The following is a 16624-nucleotide window of genomic DNA, read 5'->3' as shown; positions in this document are numbered from 1 at the left end:
AGTGTTTTATTGTGTTGTTTGCCACAATGGATTAAAATAGGGCCGGTTGGTTGCCTCGGTACATTTTCTGCGACTGCGTCTCTTCCCTGTTGTTCCCGCCCCTCTTTTTTTTTTTTTTTTTTTTGTGTGTGTGTGTGCTCCTTGCATGGAAATGCCTCACCCCTCCCCACCCGTCCTCGTCAGGTAGCAAAGTGAAAAAAAAAAAAAAAAAAAGATTTGCCTCGCTTCCCTTCGTTCCCCGCCTCAGGGATATCTACAGCCCTCACGCCAAGAAATACACACACACACACACAGTTTCCCTCCCCTGTGTATTGGTCTGCCGCAGGTACTTCGCTTGCGTGTTTTTTGTCGTTGTTGTTGTTGTTGTTGTTTTTCCTTTTCCCCCATCCTTCTCATGCTCTTTATTGGGATCTGTTCGTTCCTTTTCGGCAATCACAAGGACACGATATGCGCATGGGGGGGGAAACTTTATACATCCGTATTCAACAAGGCTGCACGGTACAAAAACAAAAACAACAACAACAATGTTTCTAACCATTCCCCCACATGACCTCCACACGCATATATTATACACATACATACATGCATACTTATATAGTTTTATAAACACCCTTTTCTCAGCTCATATCGTGACAAAACCCTTTACAGTACCGCTCCGCAATGGGACCTCCGCGACACGCTGGAACAAACACTTGTCCCGTCTCCTCATTCACCACGACATCTTCAACGACGCGGGCGATTCGACCCTGTATCTTCTGGCAGTAACGCAGCAGAGCCGCACTCTTCGCACGCACTGTCTCCATTATTTCTGCAACTTCGTCAAGTAGCGCCATTAGCCCAAAGTCGGCTGCACTCACGGTGTCTCCGGGATCATGAGATGCAAACAGCAACGGCGTGGCGTCGGTCCGCTCGGCGTATTGCACGTATAGACCAAAAAGCAGCACCCACTGTGTGGTTCGTTCCGTACTAGTCGTATCTCCATCACTGTTACGGCTCATCTCCCGCGAGCCTAAAGAACTACTGCGATCGTATACAACTGAACTCGCTGTCGCTGCTGCCGACATTCGCCCTGTACAACTCTCCTGCTGAGACGACAGAATAACGGAACGCAGCTGTGTGCATTCCCCGTGTACATCCTCCAAAAAGAGACGCCAATCCACTACCTGCTGTTCCAGAGCCTTAAAGTTGTCTTTACGGAACGCACGCGGCTGTTCATCGCAGTGGAACACGAGCTCTTCAAGGCACTCCAGGCACTCGTAGAGGAGGTGCATAGAGACACGTTCCCAATACAACATCCCACGAAGTTTTGTAGCGTCAATAAAGAATTTCTCATTTGGAATTGAGAAAAACCCTCCAATGGTCTCCTTCGCAACTCCCATTTGAAGATTTTGCTCTGCCGCTTTAAGTGATTCACGAATGCGTGAGGCGACGGACTCCAACTCCAGGCCGATGCTGACCAAACGTGCCGAGTCGCTTCGTATCGCCTCAGCGGCAGCGGGTACCACCAAGATACTGGCGTTGCCGCCTTTGTTGCTCTTTTTTATATCGGCGCTGTTGGGGTTCTTCTCCCCACCGCTGTGCATCGCCTTCTCTGTGGAAGAGAGAAGAGTGGTGGGGGCGCTGGTGCGCCTGGGGGCCGCCATGTTGCTACCCACCACGCCCTCCCTACTTTCAATATCACCCAGAAGGACCTCCGCCATTACCATAACGGATTCTTTCCGACAGACATCCACCATAACCTGCGCCTCGCGCAAGTGCCAGAGGACGGCAAACTGCATAAAGTCCTGGAAAAGATCAGGTTTGGCCCCACTCTCGTACGGTACGTATATAACCTTCTGCGTCTCCTCCAGGCGGCTCCAGAATTTCCCAACATCCTTCACAAATTCCTCAACGGAGGCGATTTGATCTTCAACGATGCCTCGCATTCGTTGCGGTCGCATAGACAAAACAGACGTCACGGTAGGCCTTGAGAAGTGCGAGCGTGTGGTTAAAAGGGTGCTCCCGTTTTGAGCCGAAGCACGCGATGTGTCGAAGACTTGATCGTTATGTGCGTTTCCAGATGAAAAATCATAGGGGGCACGTCGTGCGATTTCGTCACCGTGCAAGACCTGCTGAGTGGAGAATAAGCGGGATATCAGTGTCACAAAACTTCCCATCGCCTCCGTAATCTCCTTGGGGGAACTTGAGACAGAGACCTGTTCGATCTGCTGCAGTGATTGGTTAAGAAGCTGAATGTGCCGCTGGGCGTGCAAATGGGCGGAGGAATCACAGCTAGCATCGGATGAAATGACGGCCGCGGCAGCATCCGCGTCCTCGAGTAATCGCTGTGCATGTGTACGAATGGCCTGTTCCACGCGTACGATCCCATTGATGAGTGCTGCGTTACGTTCTACAATGCGTGTATTGTGGCGCTGCAAGCTTTCTAGCTGTCGCCGGTGGGACTCCCTCTCACCCTGTCCAGATCTCGTGATTTGCGCAACCCAGCGCAACAATGATTCTGGTGCAATTTCTGACCCGCCAACAGAACCCGCGGTCTCCTCCGCCTTGCTGCTATTCATAATTTCCGTCACGGCATTTGCCCGCTTCTCTACCACGGATGGGGATGTTACCGCAACACTGCTAACATTGTCACGTCTTCCAGAGTTGTCACGGAGACGCGTGGAGTTCGGTACAGAAGATAGTAACGAAGCGGCTGCAGTCTTACGCAGGCGCTCCACGGCTGTAGCAATGACACGGCCCTCGAGTGAATGGTAATCCCGCTCAATATTTTCCATCTCCTCCTCATCAAGGTTGAGTCCTAGCTGGTTATTCATTGCCATGCGAGAGACTAAAGCGTGCAACTTGGAGAAGTCGTCTAGCAGGGGGCGTGGAGCACTTATTTGGGCAAACAATGCCTTCAGATCCTCTGTTTTGTTTTCAATTTTGGTTAGTGATGTCATTAGTTCCGGGGGCGTTGTAAGTTGCACCGCGACGCTTCTCTCTGCGCCACCGTTGATGCCACTTTTGCTAGGATTACGGCTATTCTCTGAATAGATGGCAGTCGACGTCCTCATGGCAGCGGTAGTGCTCTGACTTCTGCTGCTGACAGCGGTGTTGGCGGCAACGGCGGCGTTATTACTATTGCTATTTTGTATTGGTGTAAAATTTTGGGAGAATGGGGCGGAAGGACTGTGCTGATGGCGGTGGCGTTGGTTGTTGCCATCCGCCCTCGAGGAGGTCACGGCGGCACGCTGCGGGTGCCCACTGCTCAAGTTGCTTTCCTCACGCATCACGCTGCCCCGCTTGCCTGTGGCAAACACGATCGGATACGGCGAAAGCGCTGACGTCGGTGTGGACGTGGCGGCAGCGAAAGAAGGCGAGGGCGCGTGCTGCGACGCCGCCACTGGACGCCGTGTGCTCGGAGCTTCGAGTGTAATTTTTCTCTGTTGCGGGATCGACGTCACGCCCCCACTCCTGCAGAACGCCTTGGAGTCCTCGTAGCTGAACACGGAGAGATAGCGCTCTGATCGCCCCGCCTCCTGCGCCACGACGGCAAACGGAACGGCGGTAAGAAATCGCATGCGGACGGGTGTGACGCTGCCTCCCAGTGGACCTCCGCGAAAGAGTAGCGACGGCACGTACGGGTCGCTGAGGTCGATGAGGCCAATCGCCTCCTTCGTGCACTGCAGCCACTCGCCGTAGCCGGTCACAAGCGCCGTGTTCTCCAGGAATGTCATAGAGCTGATGGTGGCGTTGATGACGACAGGCATGCCACACGTTGACGGGTCAATGGCGGCAAGGCTACGGGTGAGCGCAACATAAATGAGATTGGCCGACTCGTAGTAGGTGATGAAACGCATCTCACTTCGCATACGGAGGGTGTTCTCTGGTTTTTCAGGGGATGGATGCGCCAATTGTACATTATTTCCGGCGGCGTCAAAGACGCGAATATACGCGTCATCGCTGATCGTCCACACCTGCTTACAACTGCGCACGTAACAGAGATCCGAAATGATGGTGGCGATATTTCGGCTCTTCAGACGACGCCGGGTTTGTGGATCCCAAACCTTTAGCGCCTTATCGTAGCCCGCCGTCCAGACCTTTCCGGTTCCAAGGTACCACAGTCCAGTAATTGTCTGTGCATGTGCAGCTTTAATGACACCTGCCATACTAAAATTAGTGAGGTCCACAATGACAATGCTACCCCGGGTAACACCGCACCAGAGCGCATATGTTTCTACCTCCTCCCCCTCATCCACCTGCGGTTTTGAAGCAACGAAGTAACTGGGGCGATGCGCCCCACGAGATGGTTTAAATGTCACTGCCTTCGCCACCGGTACACGAACTACCGCCATGGAGTGCACCTGTGTGACGTCCAGCGCTCGACTAATATTTAACTCCGATCCCTTAAAGTCCAACAAGGTGACTGGATCATCCCCAAAGGCAGCCCATAGGGACGCACCATCAGGCGCAACTACCATCGCCCGCACCTGCGGTCCTACCATCATGCGGGATACAGGACGTAAGAACTTCACATGCAGTGAAGATATGGAGTTTGGCCCCCGCTTCGAATAATCACCGCCGTCTCCTCTCATCTCCAATTTATCAAAAAGGTCTTTACTCGGTGATGCCGGCGGTACCGTGCTACCATGATCTATAAATGTGTTATCGTCTTCCATAGACGGTCTTCTGTAATGTGTCGTCGGCACCACTTCCGCTTCAATCGTCTCGGCCTCCGCCGACTCCTCCTGGGTGGCAGAGTCGTCGTCGGAGTCATGGACGTTGAAGCCGCCACTATCTGGGGCCACCGTGTAGACTGGGGTCCGAGACTCCGCCTGCACGGACGCCGGTGGAAGCCGCGCAAACTGCTCCCCGACGCCCCAGCCACCGCCCGTCTCAACGGTACCGAGCGACAGCTCCGGTATGAACGGTGCACCACTCATGCCAACACGTCACGGCGTAATAAATTATTCCCGCTGCGTGTTTGGGTGGGTGGGTGCGTTTCTGCTAATACCGTAAATTCCACTGGTCCCCTAAAGCCTTATGGCTTCGTTGGTGTAATGCGAGCGTCCGTACAATAACCCCAAAGGTAAAAATCAAGAAACAAAAAAAAAAAAAAAAAGGTGGAGTGGTGGCAATGCAGCCGAGACAACAAGTTTGCCAAGAGAGTGTCGGCAGACGCCCAGTTCATGCAATGATGCGGAACAAGAAATCATGCACAATAGACATGAAAACAAAAGAAAAGAATAAAATAAAATAAAATAAAAGAATATATATATTGCAGCTTCACTTCCCACAGAAAATCCCCAAAGAAAAGCATGCGGGCTGAAATGAGTGCATGGGTGTGTAAATGCAAGGAAACATAGAAAAATCCTCCCTACCCCCCGAGAGAGTCTCCAGACATATGTGCCCCCGCCCCCGCCACGCTCATTGCACCGCAGCCTCCCTGTTCCTCCAAACTCCCTCTTCACTGATGGCGCCGGCGTCGCAACTCCGACTCGGCTCACCTCAAATGAGAGAGGAGGAACTCAAGTGCTCTCGTCCGCTCGCCAAAGTCACGCACCGCCACGCAGGAACACTTAAATGTCTTCTTCAGTTCCCCGGTGCTGTCCATCTTTGTCAGACCCGCCCACTGCGCAAGCTTCTCACGCTCTTCAACGTTGATGAGGTCCACTTCGCCCTGCTTTGCAAGTGCCGTGATGAGCTTCTTGTACTCCTCGTCCTCGCAGTCCTCGGCGAGAACGCAGAGGTGTGCGGTGCGGCGGTCAAGGGCCCGGGCGACCTCTGAAAGACCGCGTATAAGGCCGTTCACCTCACGCGACTTCTGAAGAACAATACGGAGGGCATCTTCGAGGTTTTCCGGCGTTGCATCCATGACGGCATCAACCACCGCCGGACTGACCTCCAGGACCGGTGTTTCCTCTGCCATACTTAAGAGATGTTACCGCTTTGGGAAAGAAACTTCACATGTGCGCACATTGTACATATGTGTGCATACGCATGCAGCCACGCCAAACAAACACATAGTGTGGAGGTAAACCAACAAAAGAGAAAGAAAAAAAAAGAGGGCGTGTGTGCATGTGAGGGTGTTAAGCTCGCTCCATGTGAATGCGACAGGCGGACAGTCGCGGCCGTGAAAGGGCACAACGAACCGCCAAAAAAAAAAAAAAAAAAAAAAAAACGTCTGGTAGAATTAGATGTAAAAATAAAGCGTAAGAAGTGTTTCACGCCTTTTCTTTTTGTTTGTGTCCTCCCTGAGTGTTTCCTCCCGCGCCTCACTCCTTCACTTCACCTTCCCCCTCCTCAGAGCCTGGTCGTGCCAGACCAAACAGCACTCAAAAGAGGGAGGAGGAAAATGCATGGAGATGAGGAGGAAAAAAACAGAACACATAAGAAAAAAATAAAGGGGAAAAAACACAACAAAAACAAAAAAAAAAAGCCAAGAAAATTTGTGTGCGAGCGGGCTGCGCCTTTTTCACTCCTGCATCCTTCCCGCTGCCTCTCAGTCCCCCCACTGTTTTTACTTGTGGCGGAAGGCACGACGGCGGGCGCTGCTGCGTTGGCGTTCCTTTCCGCGGTTCGACGTGAAGGGCTTCGCGTGAGAGCCGGGCACGCCCGCCGCTCCAAAGTGCTTCACGGATTCGCGTCCAGACTTGCGGCCGCGCAGCAGGAATGTGTTCTTCCCTGTCGGCGCCACCATTGCGAGCTGGTCAAACGTCAGGCACTCACCACCGGCGCCGGTGATGCGTTCGCGGGCGCTCTTTGAAAAGCGAAGGGCGCACACACGCAAAGCAGGGATGCGGGTCATGCGGACGTCATCAAGCACATCACCAACAATAACGGCAATGGGGGCCTTCTTGCCCTTCTCCAGCCACACCGACTTGCGCTTCATGCAGACGGCGATGCGGCTCAGAGAGATTGGGGCACGGTTGCTGCGGCTCTTAAGCAGGCGCTGGTGCACGAGCTTGTTGAATGCGGAGTTGGTGCGTTGGGCAAGGAACTTGTAGAGCTTAATGAGCAGTTTGATGTACGGGTTCGTCGAATAAGTGTGGTGGCGCACCACGCGCTTCTTCTTCTGGACTCCGGTGAGGTCGACTCCCATTTCTTCGGGCGAAAACTGACGGCAAAACTCCGAACACACACACTTTTCCATCGAAAAAGAAAAAAAATGCGGAAAAAAAAAACCACCGACGCATTTTTCAGATATTTGCACAAAGTGGAGTAATTTCAACAGGAAAAAAAAAAAAAAGGGAAAAGTCTCGTCCGCGCCGGTATTCTCATGTATTCTTTCTTTGTAGTTGTTTACTTTTTTGTCTTCGCCTGTAAGTTCATTTATTTGTGATTGTATATGTGCGTGGACGGGTGTGTGAATGGCTTGGAGCAAATTGGCATGCGCTGCCTCTCTTTTCGTGTACATTGACGCCTCACAAGTGTCCCTGGGCAGGTTTCTCCCTTCGTCTCTTTCTCTCTCTCTCTCTCTCTCTCTTTCGTGGGCCGCCTGTCGTCATTCATTTCCTCGTTTGCCTCAACCCACCCCCTACCGCAGCCCCTTCTCGTCCTTCCCTTTTTTTTTCTACTCTCGTTATAATTATCACGATGCATTTCCCTTCTTCTTGTTGTTGCCGGTGTTGTTTCCAGCCTCGTTTACCCTCCACTTCTCCCCCCTCTAAGACACACAGAGGCAGAAAGACGGCAAGGGAGCCATTCATCCTCTCCTCCCACCGCGACCCCGCACCACTGCTGTTGGTTTGTCACCTCCCCCCTTTCGCTAGTTCTCTCGTGGGTCTTGCATAAAAGGCTTTTGGTTCCGAGCGAGATCCGCGTACGGTGGGCCAAGCGCGCTGTAGGCCAATGCCCACGCAGCCGCACTCCGAATTCGGCATTCTCCACCCTGTGGCATCTTCTTGGCCTTTCTCCGCGACGACGACGATGATGAGGCTGATTCTAATGGTTGTTGTGGTGCCCCACAAGACGATACCCCCGCGTGTCGTGCAAGCGCAAAGATAAAGTCGTCCATCGCAGGATCGTTGGCACTGCCGCGCGCCACAACCCAAGTGCCGGAACTTATCTCCCCCGCAAGCTGACCCGCTCCCCATCCACTAAAGCCGCAGATCACAACAATGTCCTTCGCATCGGCGGTACCATCATCGAGTTTCTTCTGCAGCACGTCGTAGTTCCCGTCCACCCACAGCGATTGAGAGACTGGGATCGCATCCTCCACATCAGGGATGCGGTGCAGCAGAAGAATACTCGAGTCAAAGGAACCGCGGCTAACAGGACCCCCAATCATCACGGTGTGATTACCAAGGTGTTTGCCCAAAATGGGATGAACGTGGTTCAGACGAATCGTGGAGTTAACTTGCATCAACATGCCCTCGTCATTTTCCAGCGGCTTGTTGAGTATAAACGCAGCAGCCTCATTTGGGGTGGAGCGAACGACTATCATGACACTGTAACGGAAGAATTCATATAGCTGCGGATGTGCCAAGAGCATGTGAACCACCTTTGGTGTTTCAAAAGGATTTTTTATTGGCGTCTTACCAGACAATCCAAAATTATCGTCATCATTGTCATCATCGCCCTTTCCTGTCCCATCCTTTGTCTCCTCCTTGACGCGCACATCCTCCTCGGATTTGCGGCTTACCATGCCTTTTTCTTCACCGCTGAGTCGTTCCAGGACATCCGAGAGCCCTTTTGTGAGAGACAAATGGTGCATCTCCCCCACCGTATCCACAACTGTGAGTTTGGGCTTTGGAAGCGTATCGAACTCCTTGGGTGGCAAAACACCTGACCCGTAGTGCTTTGATGCCATTTCTGTCACGTACGCAAGTTCCTTCAGTGCCGCAAAAGCATTGTTCATCTGGCCGACAGTAAACGGTGTTTCCTCAAAAGACTTCCGGAGAACCTGCAGAAGCGTAGGGGACGGCTCACCCCCGCCATGAGTATTATTTTTATTGCTTTTGTTGCCATCCTCATTATTATGACCGCTGCTGCTGCTGTTGCTGCCACCGCTATCGTTGCCGCCACTCCTATTACCCTCACTGCTGCCGCCACGACACCCGTCATCATCCGCGTCGCGTCCAGCCTGTGGGATGAAGAAATCGCGGCCGTGGTTCAGTTTGCGGATGAGGCTGTCGAGGAAAATGCGGGACTCCGGCCACCCCGACTGCTTCGCCAGGTCAAAGGCAATCCACACCCCACGGCGATGATCATACAGCCGCTGTGGCGAACATGTCAGAACAGACCGCATCGCAATGTCTTTGTCGACGCTGGCAGCCTTCTTGTAGAGCTGCCTGTACACCGTGCGGACAATTTTATCCATTTTCTCCCTTTTTTTGTGTGTGTGTTTGAACCCTTCTCTCGCTCTCACTTCACGCAGCGTCCGCACACAAACGCACACGAATTGTGCAATAATAAAGAAAAGGAAAAAAGGACCCACTCCAACACAGAAGAAAAAGAAAAAAAAAAGGAAGCGGTAATAATAATAAAAAAAAAGAAAGAAAAAGTGAAGACGAAGGGTGCTCCGTCTCGCTTCTCTCACAGCTGTTGATTTATTCCCCCGTCGCTTATATGATGAAGCCGTCCCCACACCCCAATTGCCCGCACGGTGGCAACAACGCGGTGCCGCCGTGGCCCCCAACTACACATGCACACACACACACACAAACAGCGGAGAAAAAAAAAAAGAAGTGACAAGAAGAAAATGCTAGTAACACAAATAGGGGTGGGGGCGAGCAGAGGTGTCAGCGGCGAAGGCTACCCTCTTTCCTTTTGGTGGAGAAGGGCGGCGGCTTCTTCAGTGATTACTTTTTTTTTTTTTTCCGCTTGATGAACATCGGCTGCAGTGGCTCACATCATCTCCTCCAACGGCTCCACTTCCTCCTGAGAAGCGGTGCGCTTCGCTACCAAATTCATCGGATTGCCCTTGCGCGAGTCACGCAGGCGCGCGGCGTTGTCGATGTACCGCTGCTGCTCCCACGCCGCCTCCAGTAGATCCCAGAGACGCCACGTCACCGCGGCGGCCATTGGGCCGAGCGGCAAAAACATGCGGTTGTGGTAGATGGTGAGATAAAACCCCATCGCCGTTGCCACCGAAGAGATGCTAGTCAGACCAAACAAACTCCACTGGTAGAAGTATACACTCCATGAGGCGCTGGAATGTTCTCGCAGCAGCCGTGTCGAGCTCCCCTTTGGCGCGGCCTCCACCGTGTCCACGGCCGGATTGGGAATCACCTGCACGTTGCCGCCCACATCCTTTAGGCGCTGGACACGGCGCTTGTACTGCTTTTGAGAAGCAAAGTCGTCGAGCACCGAAAACATGGCCGCACGCCGCACCTCCTCATATGTGAGCTTCACCGGTACCGCACGTTTAATCACAGGAGCGGGAGGTGCGCTGACGCTCAGTGACGCAGGCTGCTGCATGATCCACAAACTACTACAAACTGCTACCCTCGGAAAGACTGTGGTGTTGCAAGAGGCAAGAGTCCAAAATAAAAATGGGGAAAAAAACGCATAACTCACAGAAATGATTTTTCTTCTTTGTTTGTTTTTCTTTTTTTTTTTTTTTTTGCATTTATGATAACGTAAAGGCACCGGCAATAACAACAGAATTTAAAAAAACGAAGGGGGTTAACTTGGAAGGGGCAATTGTTGGTCTTCACCAAATCAAATGCATACAGTCACTCTGCATGAGGATGTCACACACACGTATATATATATTGTAGGTGTCTGTCTGCTTGTATTCATCCACTCCACGAGGCAAACAAAACAAAGAGGCAAAAGACGTGAATAACTGTTCCTTCTAAACAGCGGATGCTTTTTCTCCTATCCCCTCCGTGAAGAGTGAAGTGTGACTAAAACTTCTCCCTGCGTTCTGGCGTGCCATGCTGGGGGGTAGTGTGTTTCTTCTTGCCTCCCTCCCCTGCTGCTGCCATTGTGGCTTTTCTCGTAGAACGGGAATATTATCGCGGGCCGTCACCTCCTGGAGGGTTTCAACGGGGCGACGCAGCGAGGCCTCCCCGGGCGAGAGTGGGCGATCCGAGCGCGGCGGCTGCTTTGCGGGTGGGCACCGTGTCTCCCCCTCCTCCTCAGCAGCAGCAGAAGCAGCGGGTCTCCCCAAACGGCTCTGTTCAATGGCCAATTGGCGCTGCTGCTGCGCCAGCGCCGTCTGCTCCAAGGCAATCTTCTGTTGCAGTGCGTCGTATTCGGCCTGTTGCGTCAGTGTCGCCTGCAGCTTTCCCTTGAGCCGCTCCACCTCCTCTTGCATTTCCTCACGGTGCCGGCAAAACAATTCCTTGTCGTGACTTATCAGCTCCCGCATCGCCGCCATTTTCGCTATCTCCGTTGCCGCTGCAAACCGCTGCGCCGATACCGCATGCTCCTCCGCCACGAGACCAACCAGCTGCTCGCAGAATTGTGCCCACCGCCCCTCTGTCTCGCGCTGTTTTGCCACAGCATTCTCGCGCTCCTTCTCTATCGTGTGTAAAAGCTGACGACGCCTGGTGCGCAATTTCGAGCGCTCTTCCATAATTGCATGATTGCGCCCTGCGATTAGACTCATGAGGTCCATCGTCGTGGTGGCCGCCGGGAGTTGCGTGCGTGCAGTGGAAGAAACAGTGCTGGCGGAGTCGCCATGAGTCACTATCATGTCACAACCCCACTGCAGCAACTCCCGCTGCTCCCTCTCCCATGCCATTCGGAGAAGCTCAACGCTCGCAAGTCGAGACTCCTGCGCCAAGCGTTGCTGCCGCACAGTCTGCACCTCCTCCTGCATTTTGAAGGCGATGCCTTCCCGCAGCTCACCACATCGTTGGCGTGTTGCCGACAGTTCGTTCTGTCGCTTTTGCACCTCTTCAAACAATGAAAGAACGACAGCCTCCTTTTCCTGCACCGCCATGCGCGAGAAAATTTCCTCGTCTGTCAGAAACAACTGCCCCTCCCCCTTGTCGCCGTGTGCCTGATTCCTCAAGAGCTGCTGGCGGAGTAGCTGCTGCACAGAAGACTCCAATGCACGCACTTGGCCGGTGATGGATTCTGCCCTCGCTGTGCACATGTCCTCTGCCACTTGTTTCCGCAGCACCCCACTGTCGTCCTCACTGGTGCTGTCATTGCCCAAACGCCGCATTCTTTCCAACTGTTGCTGCAATGTCTCCATTTCAGATTGCTGAAGCTTCTCCGTGACAGCCCGCTCCATCTGACAGCGACTTTCCAAGTCGGCTCGCTGGCTTTTGGCCACACTGTCGTCGCTCTCACGTACCGCGGCAGCTTTTCGCCTCACACACGCGGCAGACTCCAACGCAAGTTTTTCAAACCGACGTGCGGCCTCGTCCATCTGCGCTGCCACCTCCTGCGTACGTTTCTCCAGCCGCTGCCTGGCACGCAGACGCAGTTGCTCCGTCGCTTCTTGCAATCCTCGTCGCAATGCAGCAATTTTGCGTGACCTAACCTCCGAACGGTGCTGAAAAAACTCACGATAACGCCGTAGGAATTCCTGCATAAACTCACCAAGTTCTTCCTTGCGTGTGACGGCATCCTGCAAGTACGCCAACTCGTGCCGCTCACGCACCTCACGGGCAACGTCCATTGCCTCTTGGTGAAGAAACCGCACCACGCCGCTTGCAAGAGACTCCATTTGCTCATTATGATGTCGCCAAAGAAGACGGAGGGCGGCGTTCATCTTGGTTTCAACGCTACTGGTACTACTTGTGGGACCGGCCGCTGCATCCGTGCCGACACCACCATCCGCAGCTGTTTTCTTTTCGTTCGCCTCCTCCTCATCTGCCAGGGCAAGGAAGATGCCCTTCTCGTCGTATCTATGCTGCTGTAGCAGTAACTCTCGCTGCTGAAGCAACTGATCTATTCTATTCTTGACATCCCCCATTTCCGCCGTGAGAGCACGTAACTGGGCCTCATACTGCTCCTTCTCCATTGATGTCACCTCCTCCACCTGCCGTTGCAGCAACTCTGTGGTGCGATCCGTTATATCCTTCAGACGCCGTTGGTGGTAAGATTCGTATTGACGTCGTTCGCTGGCAATGCGGTCCTCTCCGATGGCAAGTTCCGTCTGTTTCTCTATGATCGTCGTCTCTAATCCCGTTAGCTCCGTGTCTGCCTGTATTTGCAGCCTATCTAACGTGCTATAAATCTGATCAAGCTCCATTCCAACGGCGTCCAGCGACGAAAGTAAATCACGTCTTTCTGCCTGTCCTCTCGCCCCTTCGTCCTCCATATGCCTCTGCGGAGAGAAGGCGGCGTCAGCCCCGAAGGGCTTTGTGGCCTGACTCTGCTCAACAACCGGCGCTGCCAAAGATGGGGCCCTCTCAAGAAAAGCAAGTGGATCTTCTTTGTCACTGGCGTCGTCCCCATCGCCCCGGCCAACCGCAGCCGCGTCGTGTCGGTCTCTCCCACCCACATGTGCCACGAGCGACGTCCCCCACGAGGTCGTCGCAGACGCATGTGTGCGTGCTGTTGTCGAAGGGTTGTCATACATCTCCCACGGCACGGGCTCATCCTTTCCTACGGCTGTGGACGCTGGTTTCCTTGTCGCTGTTGCAAATGCGGCTATTGGCTGCACCTGTTGCCCCAGGCTTTTAATGGACACGGCGTCACGTCTGTCTGTGCGGCCCTCAAGACCTGCCGCTGACCTGCCTGCTATTGCTGTGGATAAGGTGGATGTCCCGCTCTCCGGTGGTGGTGGACGTGACCGACGACCCTGCTCAGCAGCAAGCTGCGCCATAACGGCATCAAGGGACTGTAAGTCATCTGCAAAGGGATCCTCAAAATTCATCTTCTTCTCTTCACCGGTGAAAGTATTTAAAAAAAAAAAAAGGAAAAAAGGAAAAGCAATAACAAAAAAAAAAGAATTAGAAGCTGTAAACATATATTATATAATATATAATATAGTTTGTTTTACAGGCAATAGCCATGTAAAGAGACACATAAATAGTTCCTTTCAATACATATTGGAGCCATCGCGGAATATCTGGTGCGCCGGCGTTTGATTTCATTGGTAATACAAAAGTATTTTGCATGTGTATGCTGCAGAAAAAGTAATTCACATGTACAATATGTACACATGTGTATAGAAACCGCTCATGCTTCCTTTAAAATACACAAGACATGACAATACGTATTACACACAAAAAGGACTTCAAATATATGTCAATATAATACATTGCATACACGAGACATAAGATTAAGAACGAAAATAACAAAGGCATCTGTGCCAAAGATGAGTTGCATCAATAAAATATTTTTTTTTTTTTTCTCTTTTTCCTTTTCATTTCCACCTCCATGTCCCTTACTCCACTCTCTGTTTTCATCCCCCTCCTGCTTGCGCACCACGGTCACACATACATGTATATATGATGATTGCCTTGTGCGTCTCTGGATTATTTCTTTGGTTGGTTCTCGTAATTGTCTCCCTCTTTTTCCTCCCGGTTCATGCTGTCCTTTTCTTTTATGAGTATTATTATTATTTTTTCTTCCTCACCACCAAACGCACGTCACCAGTAAGAGAGGGAGGGCAGGAAATAATCCCGTCAATGGCATAAACTTCAGAAAAAAGAAGGGAAAAAAAAAAAAAAAAGAAAGAGGGAGAGAGAGTAAATACAATACATCCATCAGGCTGCCCAACGCGGGCAGTGATGCCTAAGTCTCCATGAGCGTCGCCTCACTGTTCACCGGCTGACTTCCTGGCAACTTCTGGTAACACGTCTGATTGATAAAGAAGAGAAGCGCCTTAATAATCTTTTCCTTGTCTTCCCACGACAAGTCGTTCAGGTACGCCCCCTCGCCGTTTTCACCGAGATTTATAAGCAGAACGTTGTTGTTGTTATTACCGGCATCTCGCGTCGGCCTTGCACTGCCGCCACACCGACGCCCCGGTGCCGCGCCAGGGGGCGGTGACGGCAGAGGCACAGAAGAAGAGGGCCCCGTTGGAGAGAGGGCGGGTATGGATGGCGGCACGGTATTGACGGTCGACGCGGTGGGCGTGTTAAAATTGCCCTTCGCACTCGCCGGGGATTCAGTTAAAAATGTGGGGCCGCCTTTCGTCGCCAAAGAGGAGGGCAAAGCCTCCAAAATCAGCGGTGGGGCCTGTTGCTGTTGTTGCTGCTGTGAGTGGCGTGGGTTGGCCCCATTGTGGGCAACGTTGCCGTTGTTCTCGGTGGCGAGAAGAGAGGGCAGCTGCACCGGCGATGCCACCTGTTGCCGCCGGGGCGCCTTTGAGCGCATCCGTCGCACATCGTCGAGCGCCACGTAAAAAAACCTCTCAAGATCGGATCGCTGACCCACGATGGTCGATGCGATGTGGCGCAGGCGCTGCAGCTCGTTGCGGTGGCACTGTAGCGAGTTCTGTGTCTCGGCAAGTGCCTTCTCTAGTTCATGGATCTGCGTCTCGTACCGGCGCGAAAGCTCTTCACGCATCGCATTCTTCTCCCGCAGCAACTCCTTCACACGCCGCTCCAGTCGTTGCGTTTTTGCCTCAGAATCCCGTGCACGACGATTGCCTAGCACGATGCGTCGCAGTGCCTCCTCGCAGGCACGCTGGTGTAACTCCCCCTTCCGCCGTACGTCGGCACACTCCATGTTCTTCACCGTTGCAAGCTGCACGAGTTCCTCCAGGTCTTGTGTGAGCCGAACCCGCTCGCACTGCAGTGACTCATGGTCTTCTAGCAGCGCCTTGGACTTTGCTTCCAGCAGCCTCTCTGACTCCTTCTCCACCTGCGCCTGAAACCTCTCCCGCATCGTCTCTTCCAGCGCCACAAGCCGCATCTTACGGTCGACGGTCTGAAAACGCAGCGCGGCAAGTTCACAGTCGTGACGTGTCCGCATTTCTTCAATCTCGTCATGTAGCCGCTTCAGCTCAAGCTGATGGATCTCCCGCTTATGCACATGCTGGGCGGCTCCCTTCAGGTCTGACTGCAGCCGCTGAACAATGGTGGCGTACTGCACAATCTGCTCATCGCGCTCCTCTAATATACGCTCGTACTGGCATCGCAGATCCTCTTCCGCATCCGCACTCTCCGCGAGCAGCCGCTCAATCTCACTCCGCTGCTCCGTCACTTCCTTCTCCGCGCACTGAAGTTTCTCCTTGAGGTGCTGCACCACCTTGATGGAGTCAGACTCATGCTCCTCTAGCTGATGCCGCAGCAACTCGTTCTCCCGTGACATTCTTTCACAGCGTTTCGAGTACTCGGCCATAGAGGCCTTCGTGAAGCTCAACTCAACGTTGGCGAAGGTGGCGGCGACAATCTCGCCAGGCGTTGGGCCGCTTCTACGCCGCGTGATGCCCGCCGACGTCATCCCTCGGCGGCCGGCACGGCCAACTTTAGACGCCAGCCTAGGCGGCATTGCGGCAAATGCGAATCAAAGTAGGCGTGTGTGTGTGTGTGTGTGTGTGACGTTCCAACACAAGTGCGTAACTGACGATGCGATCGTCCTCTCACAAAAAGAAAAAAGAAAAGGAAAAAAAGGGGAATATCAAGTGAGCAGCCACCAGCCATTTTTCACGTGTGTGTGTGTGTGCGTTAAAACTCATTGAGCCTGTGCCGTCCCCACCCATTGTACTTGTCACTTCGTTAATGTTGCATTTCTTCCTTTCGTTGTTTGTTTTTCGAGTTGTTGCTTTCCCCCCCCCCCACCC

The 16624-nt window shown here is 53.0% G+C and overlaps 7 protein-coding genes across 7 annotated transcripts, besides 16 other annotated features; all 7 read right to left on the bottom strand.

The window, feature by feature from the left end:
- Positions 1-16624: part of a sequence feature (heterozygous, Esmeraldo-like haplotype) that runs on past the window's edge.
- Positions 105-124: a microsatellite.
- Positions 346-371: a microsatellite.
- Positions 556-597: a microsatellite.
- On the bottom strand, positions 618-4922 carry Tc00.1047053506181.70 (hypothetical protein, conserved; the record flags this gene model as incomplete). The annotated part of the gene is made up of 1 exon (XM_808754.1): positions 618-4922. The coding sequence occupies one exon, from the start codon at positions 4920-4922 to the stop codon at positions 618-620; it is 4305 nt and encodes a 1434-aa protein (XP_813847.1).
- Positions 5225-5246: a microsatellite.
- Tc00.1047053506181.59 (40S ribosomal protein S12, putative) lies at positions 5483-5908 on the bottom strand (the record flags this gene model as incomplete). Its single annotated transcript, XM_808762.1, has 1 exon — positions 5483-5908. One exon carries the CDS (start codon positions 5906-5908, stop codon positions 5483-5485), a length of 426 nt encoding a protein of 141 aa, XP_813855.1.
- Positions 6136-6160: a microsatellite.
- Positions 6354-6427: a sequence feature (T-rich).
- Positions 6500-7396, bottom strand: Tc00.1047053506181.50 (60S ribosomal protein L18, putative; the record flags this gene model as incomplete). Its single annotated transcript, XM_808753.1, has 1 exon — positions 6500-7396. One exon carries the CDS (start codon positions 7394-7396, stop codon positions 6500-6502), a length of 897 nt encoding a protein of 298 aa, XP_813846.1.
- Positions 7437-7468: a microsatellite.
- On the bottom strand, positions 7748-9301 carry Tc00.1047053506181.40 (hypothetical protein, conserved; the record flags this gene model as incomplete). Its single annotated transcript, XM_808752.1, has 1 exon — positions 7748-9301. The coding sequence occupies one exon, from the start codon at positions 9299-9301 to the stop codon at positions 7748-7750; it is 1554 nt and encodes a 517-aa protein (XP_813845.1).
- Positions 8964-9030: a microsatellite.
- Positions 9427-9484: a sequence feature (T-rich).
- On the bottom strand, positions 9829-10401 carry Tc00.1047053506181.30 (hypothetical protein, conserved; the record flags this gene model as incomplete). The annotated part of the gene is made up of 1 exon (XM_808751.1): positions 9829-10401. The coding sequence occupies one exon, from the start codon at positions 10399-10401 to the stop codon at positions 9829-9831; it is 573 nt and encodes a 190-aa protein (XP_813844.1).
- Positions 10509-10548: a microsatellite.
- Positions 10781-13858, bottom strand: Tc00.1047053506181.20 (hypothetical protein, conserved; the record flags this gene model as incomplete). Its single annotated transcript, XM_808750.1, has 1 exon — positions 10781-13858. The coding sequence occupies one exon, from the start codon at positions 13856-13858 to the stop codon at positions 10781-10783; it is 3078 nt and encodes a 1025-aa protein (XP_813843.1).
- Positions 13794-13841: a sequence feature (T-rich).
- Positions 13857-13880: a sequence feature (AT_rich).
- Positions 14222-14244: a sequence feature (AT_rich).
- Positions 14539-14570: a sequence feature (T-rich).
- Positions 14629-16332, bottom strand: Tc00.1047053506181.10 (hypothetical protein, conserved; the record flags this gene model as incomplete). Its single annotated transcript, XM_808749.1, has 1 exon — positions 14629-16332. The coding sequence occupies one exon, from the start codon at positions 16330-16332 to the stop codon at positions 14629-14631; it is 1704 nt and encodes a 567-aa protein (XP_813842.1).
- Positions 16359-16381: a microsatellite.

The sequence above is a fragment of the Trypanosoma cruzi genome, genomic scaffold, assembly GCF_000209065.1.
Source record: "Trypanosoma cruzi strain CL Brener 1047053516305 genomic scaffold, whole genome shotgun sequence".
In the NCBI taxonomy this organism is placed as follows: Eukaryota; Euglenozoa; class Kinetoplastea; order Trypanosomatida; family Trypanosomatidae; genus Trypanosoma; species Trypanosoma cruzi.
Note: the sequence above shows the minus strand (reverse complement) of the source record. Positions and strands in the feature narration are given on the sequence as shown.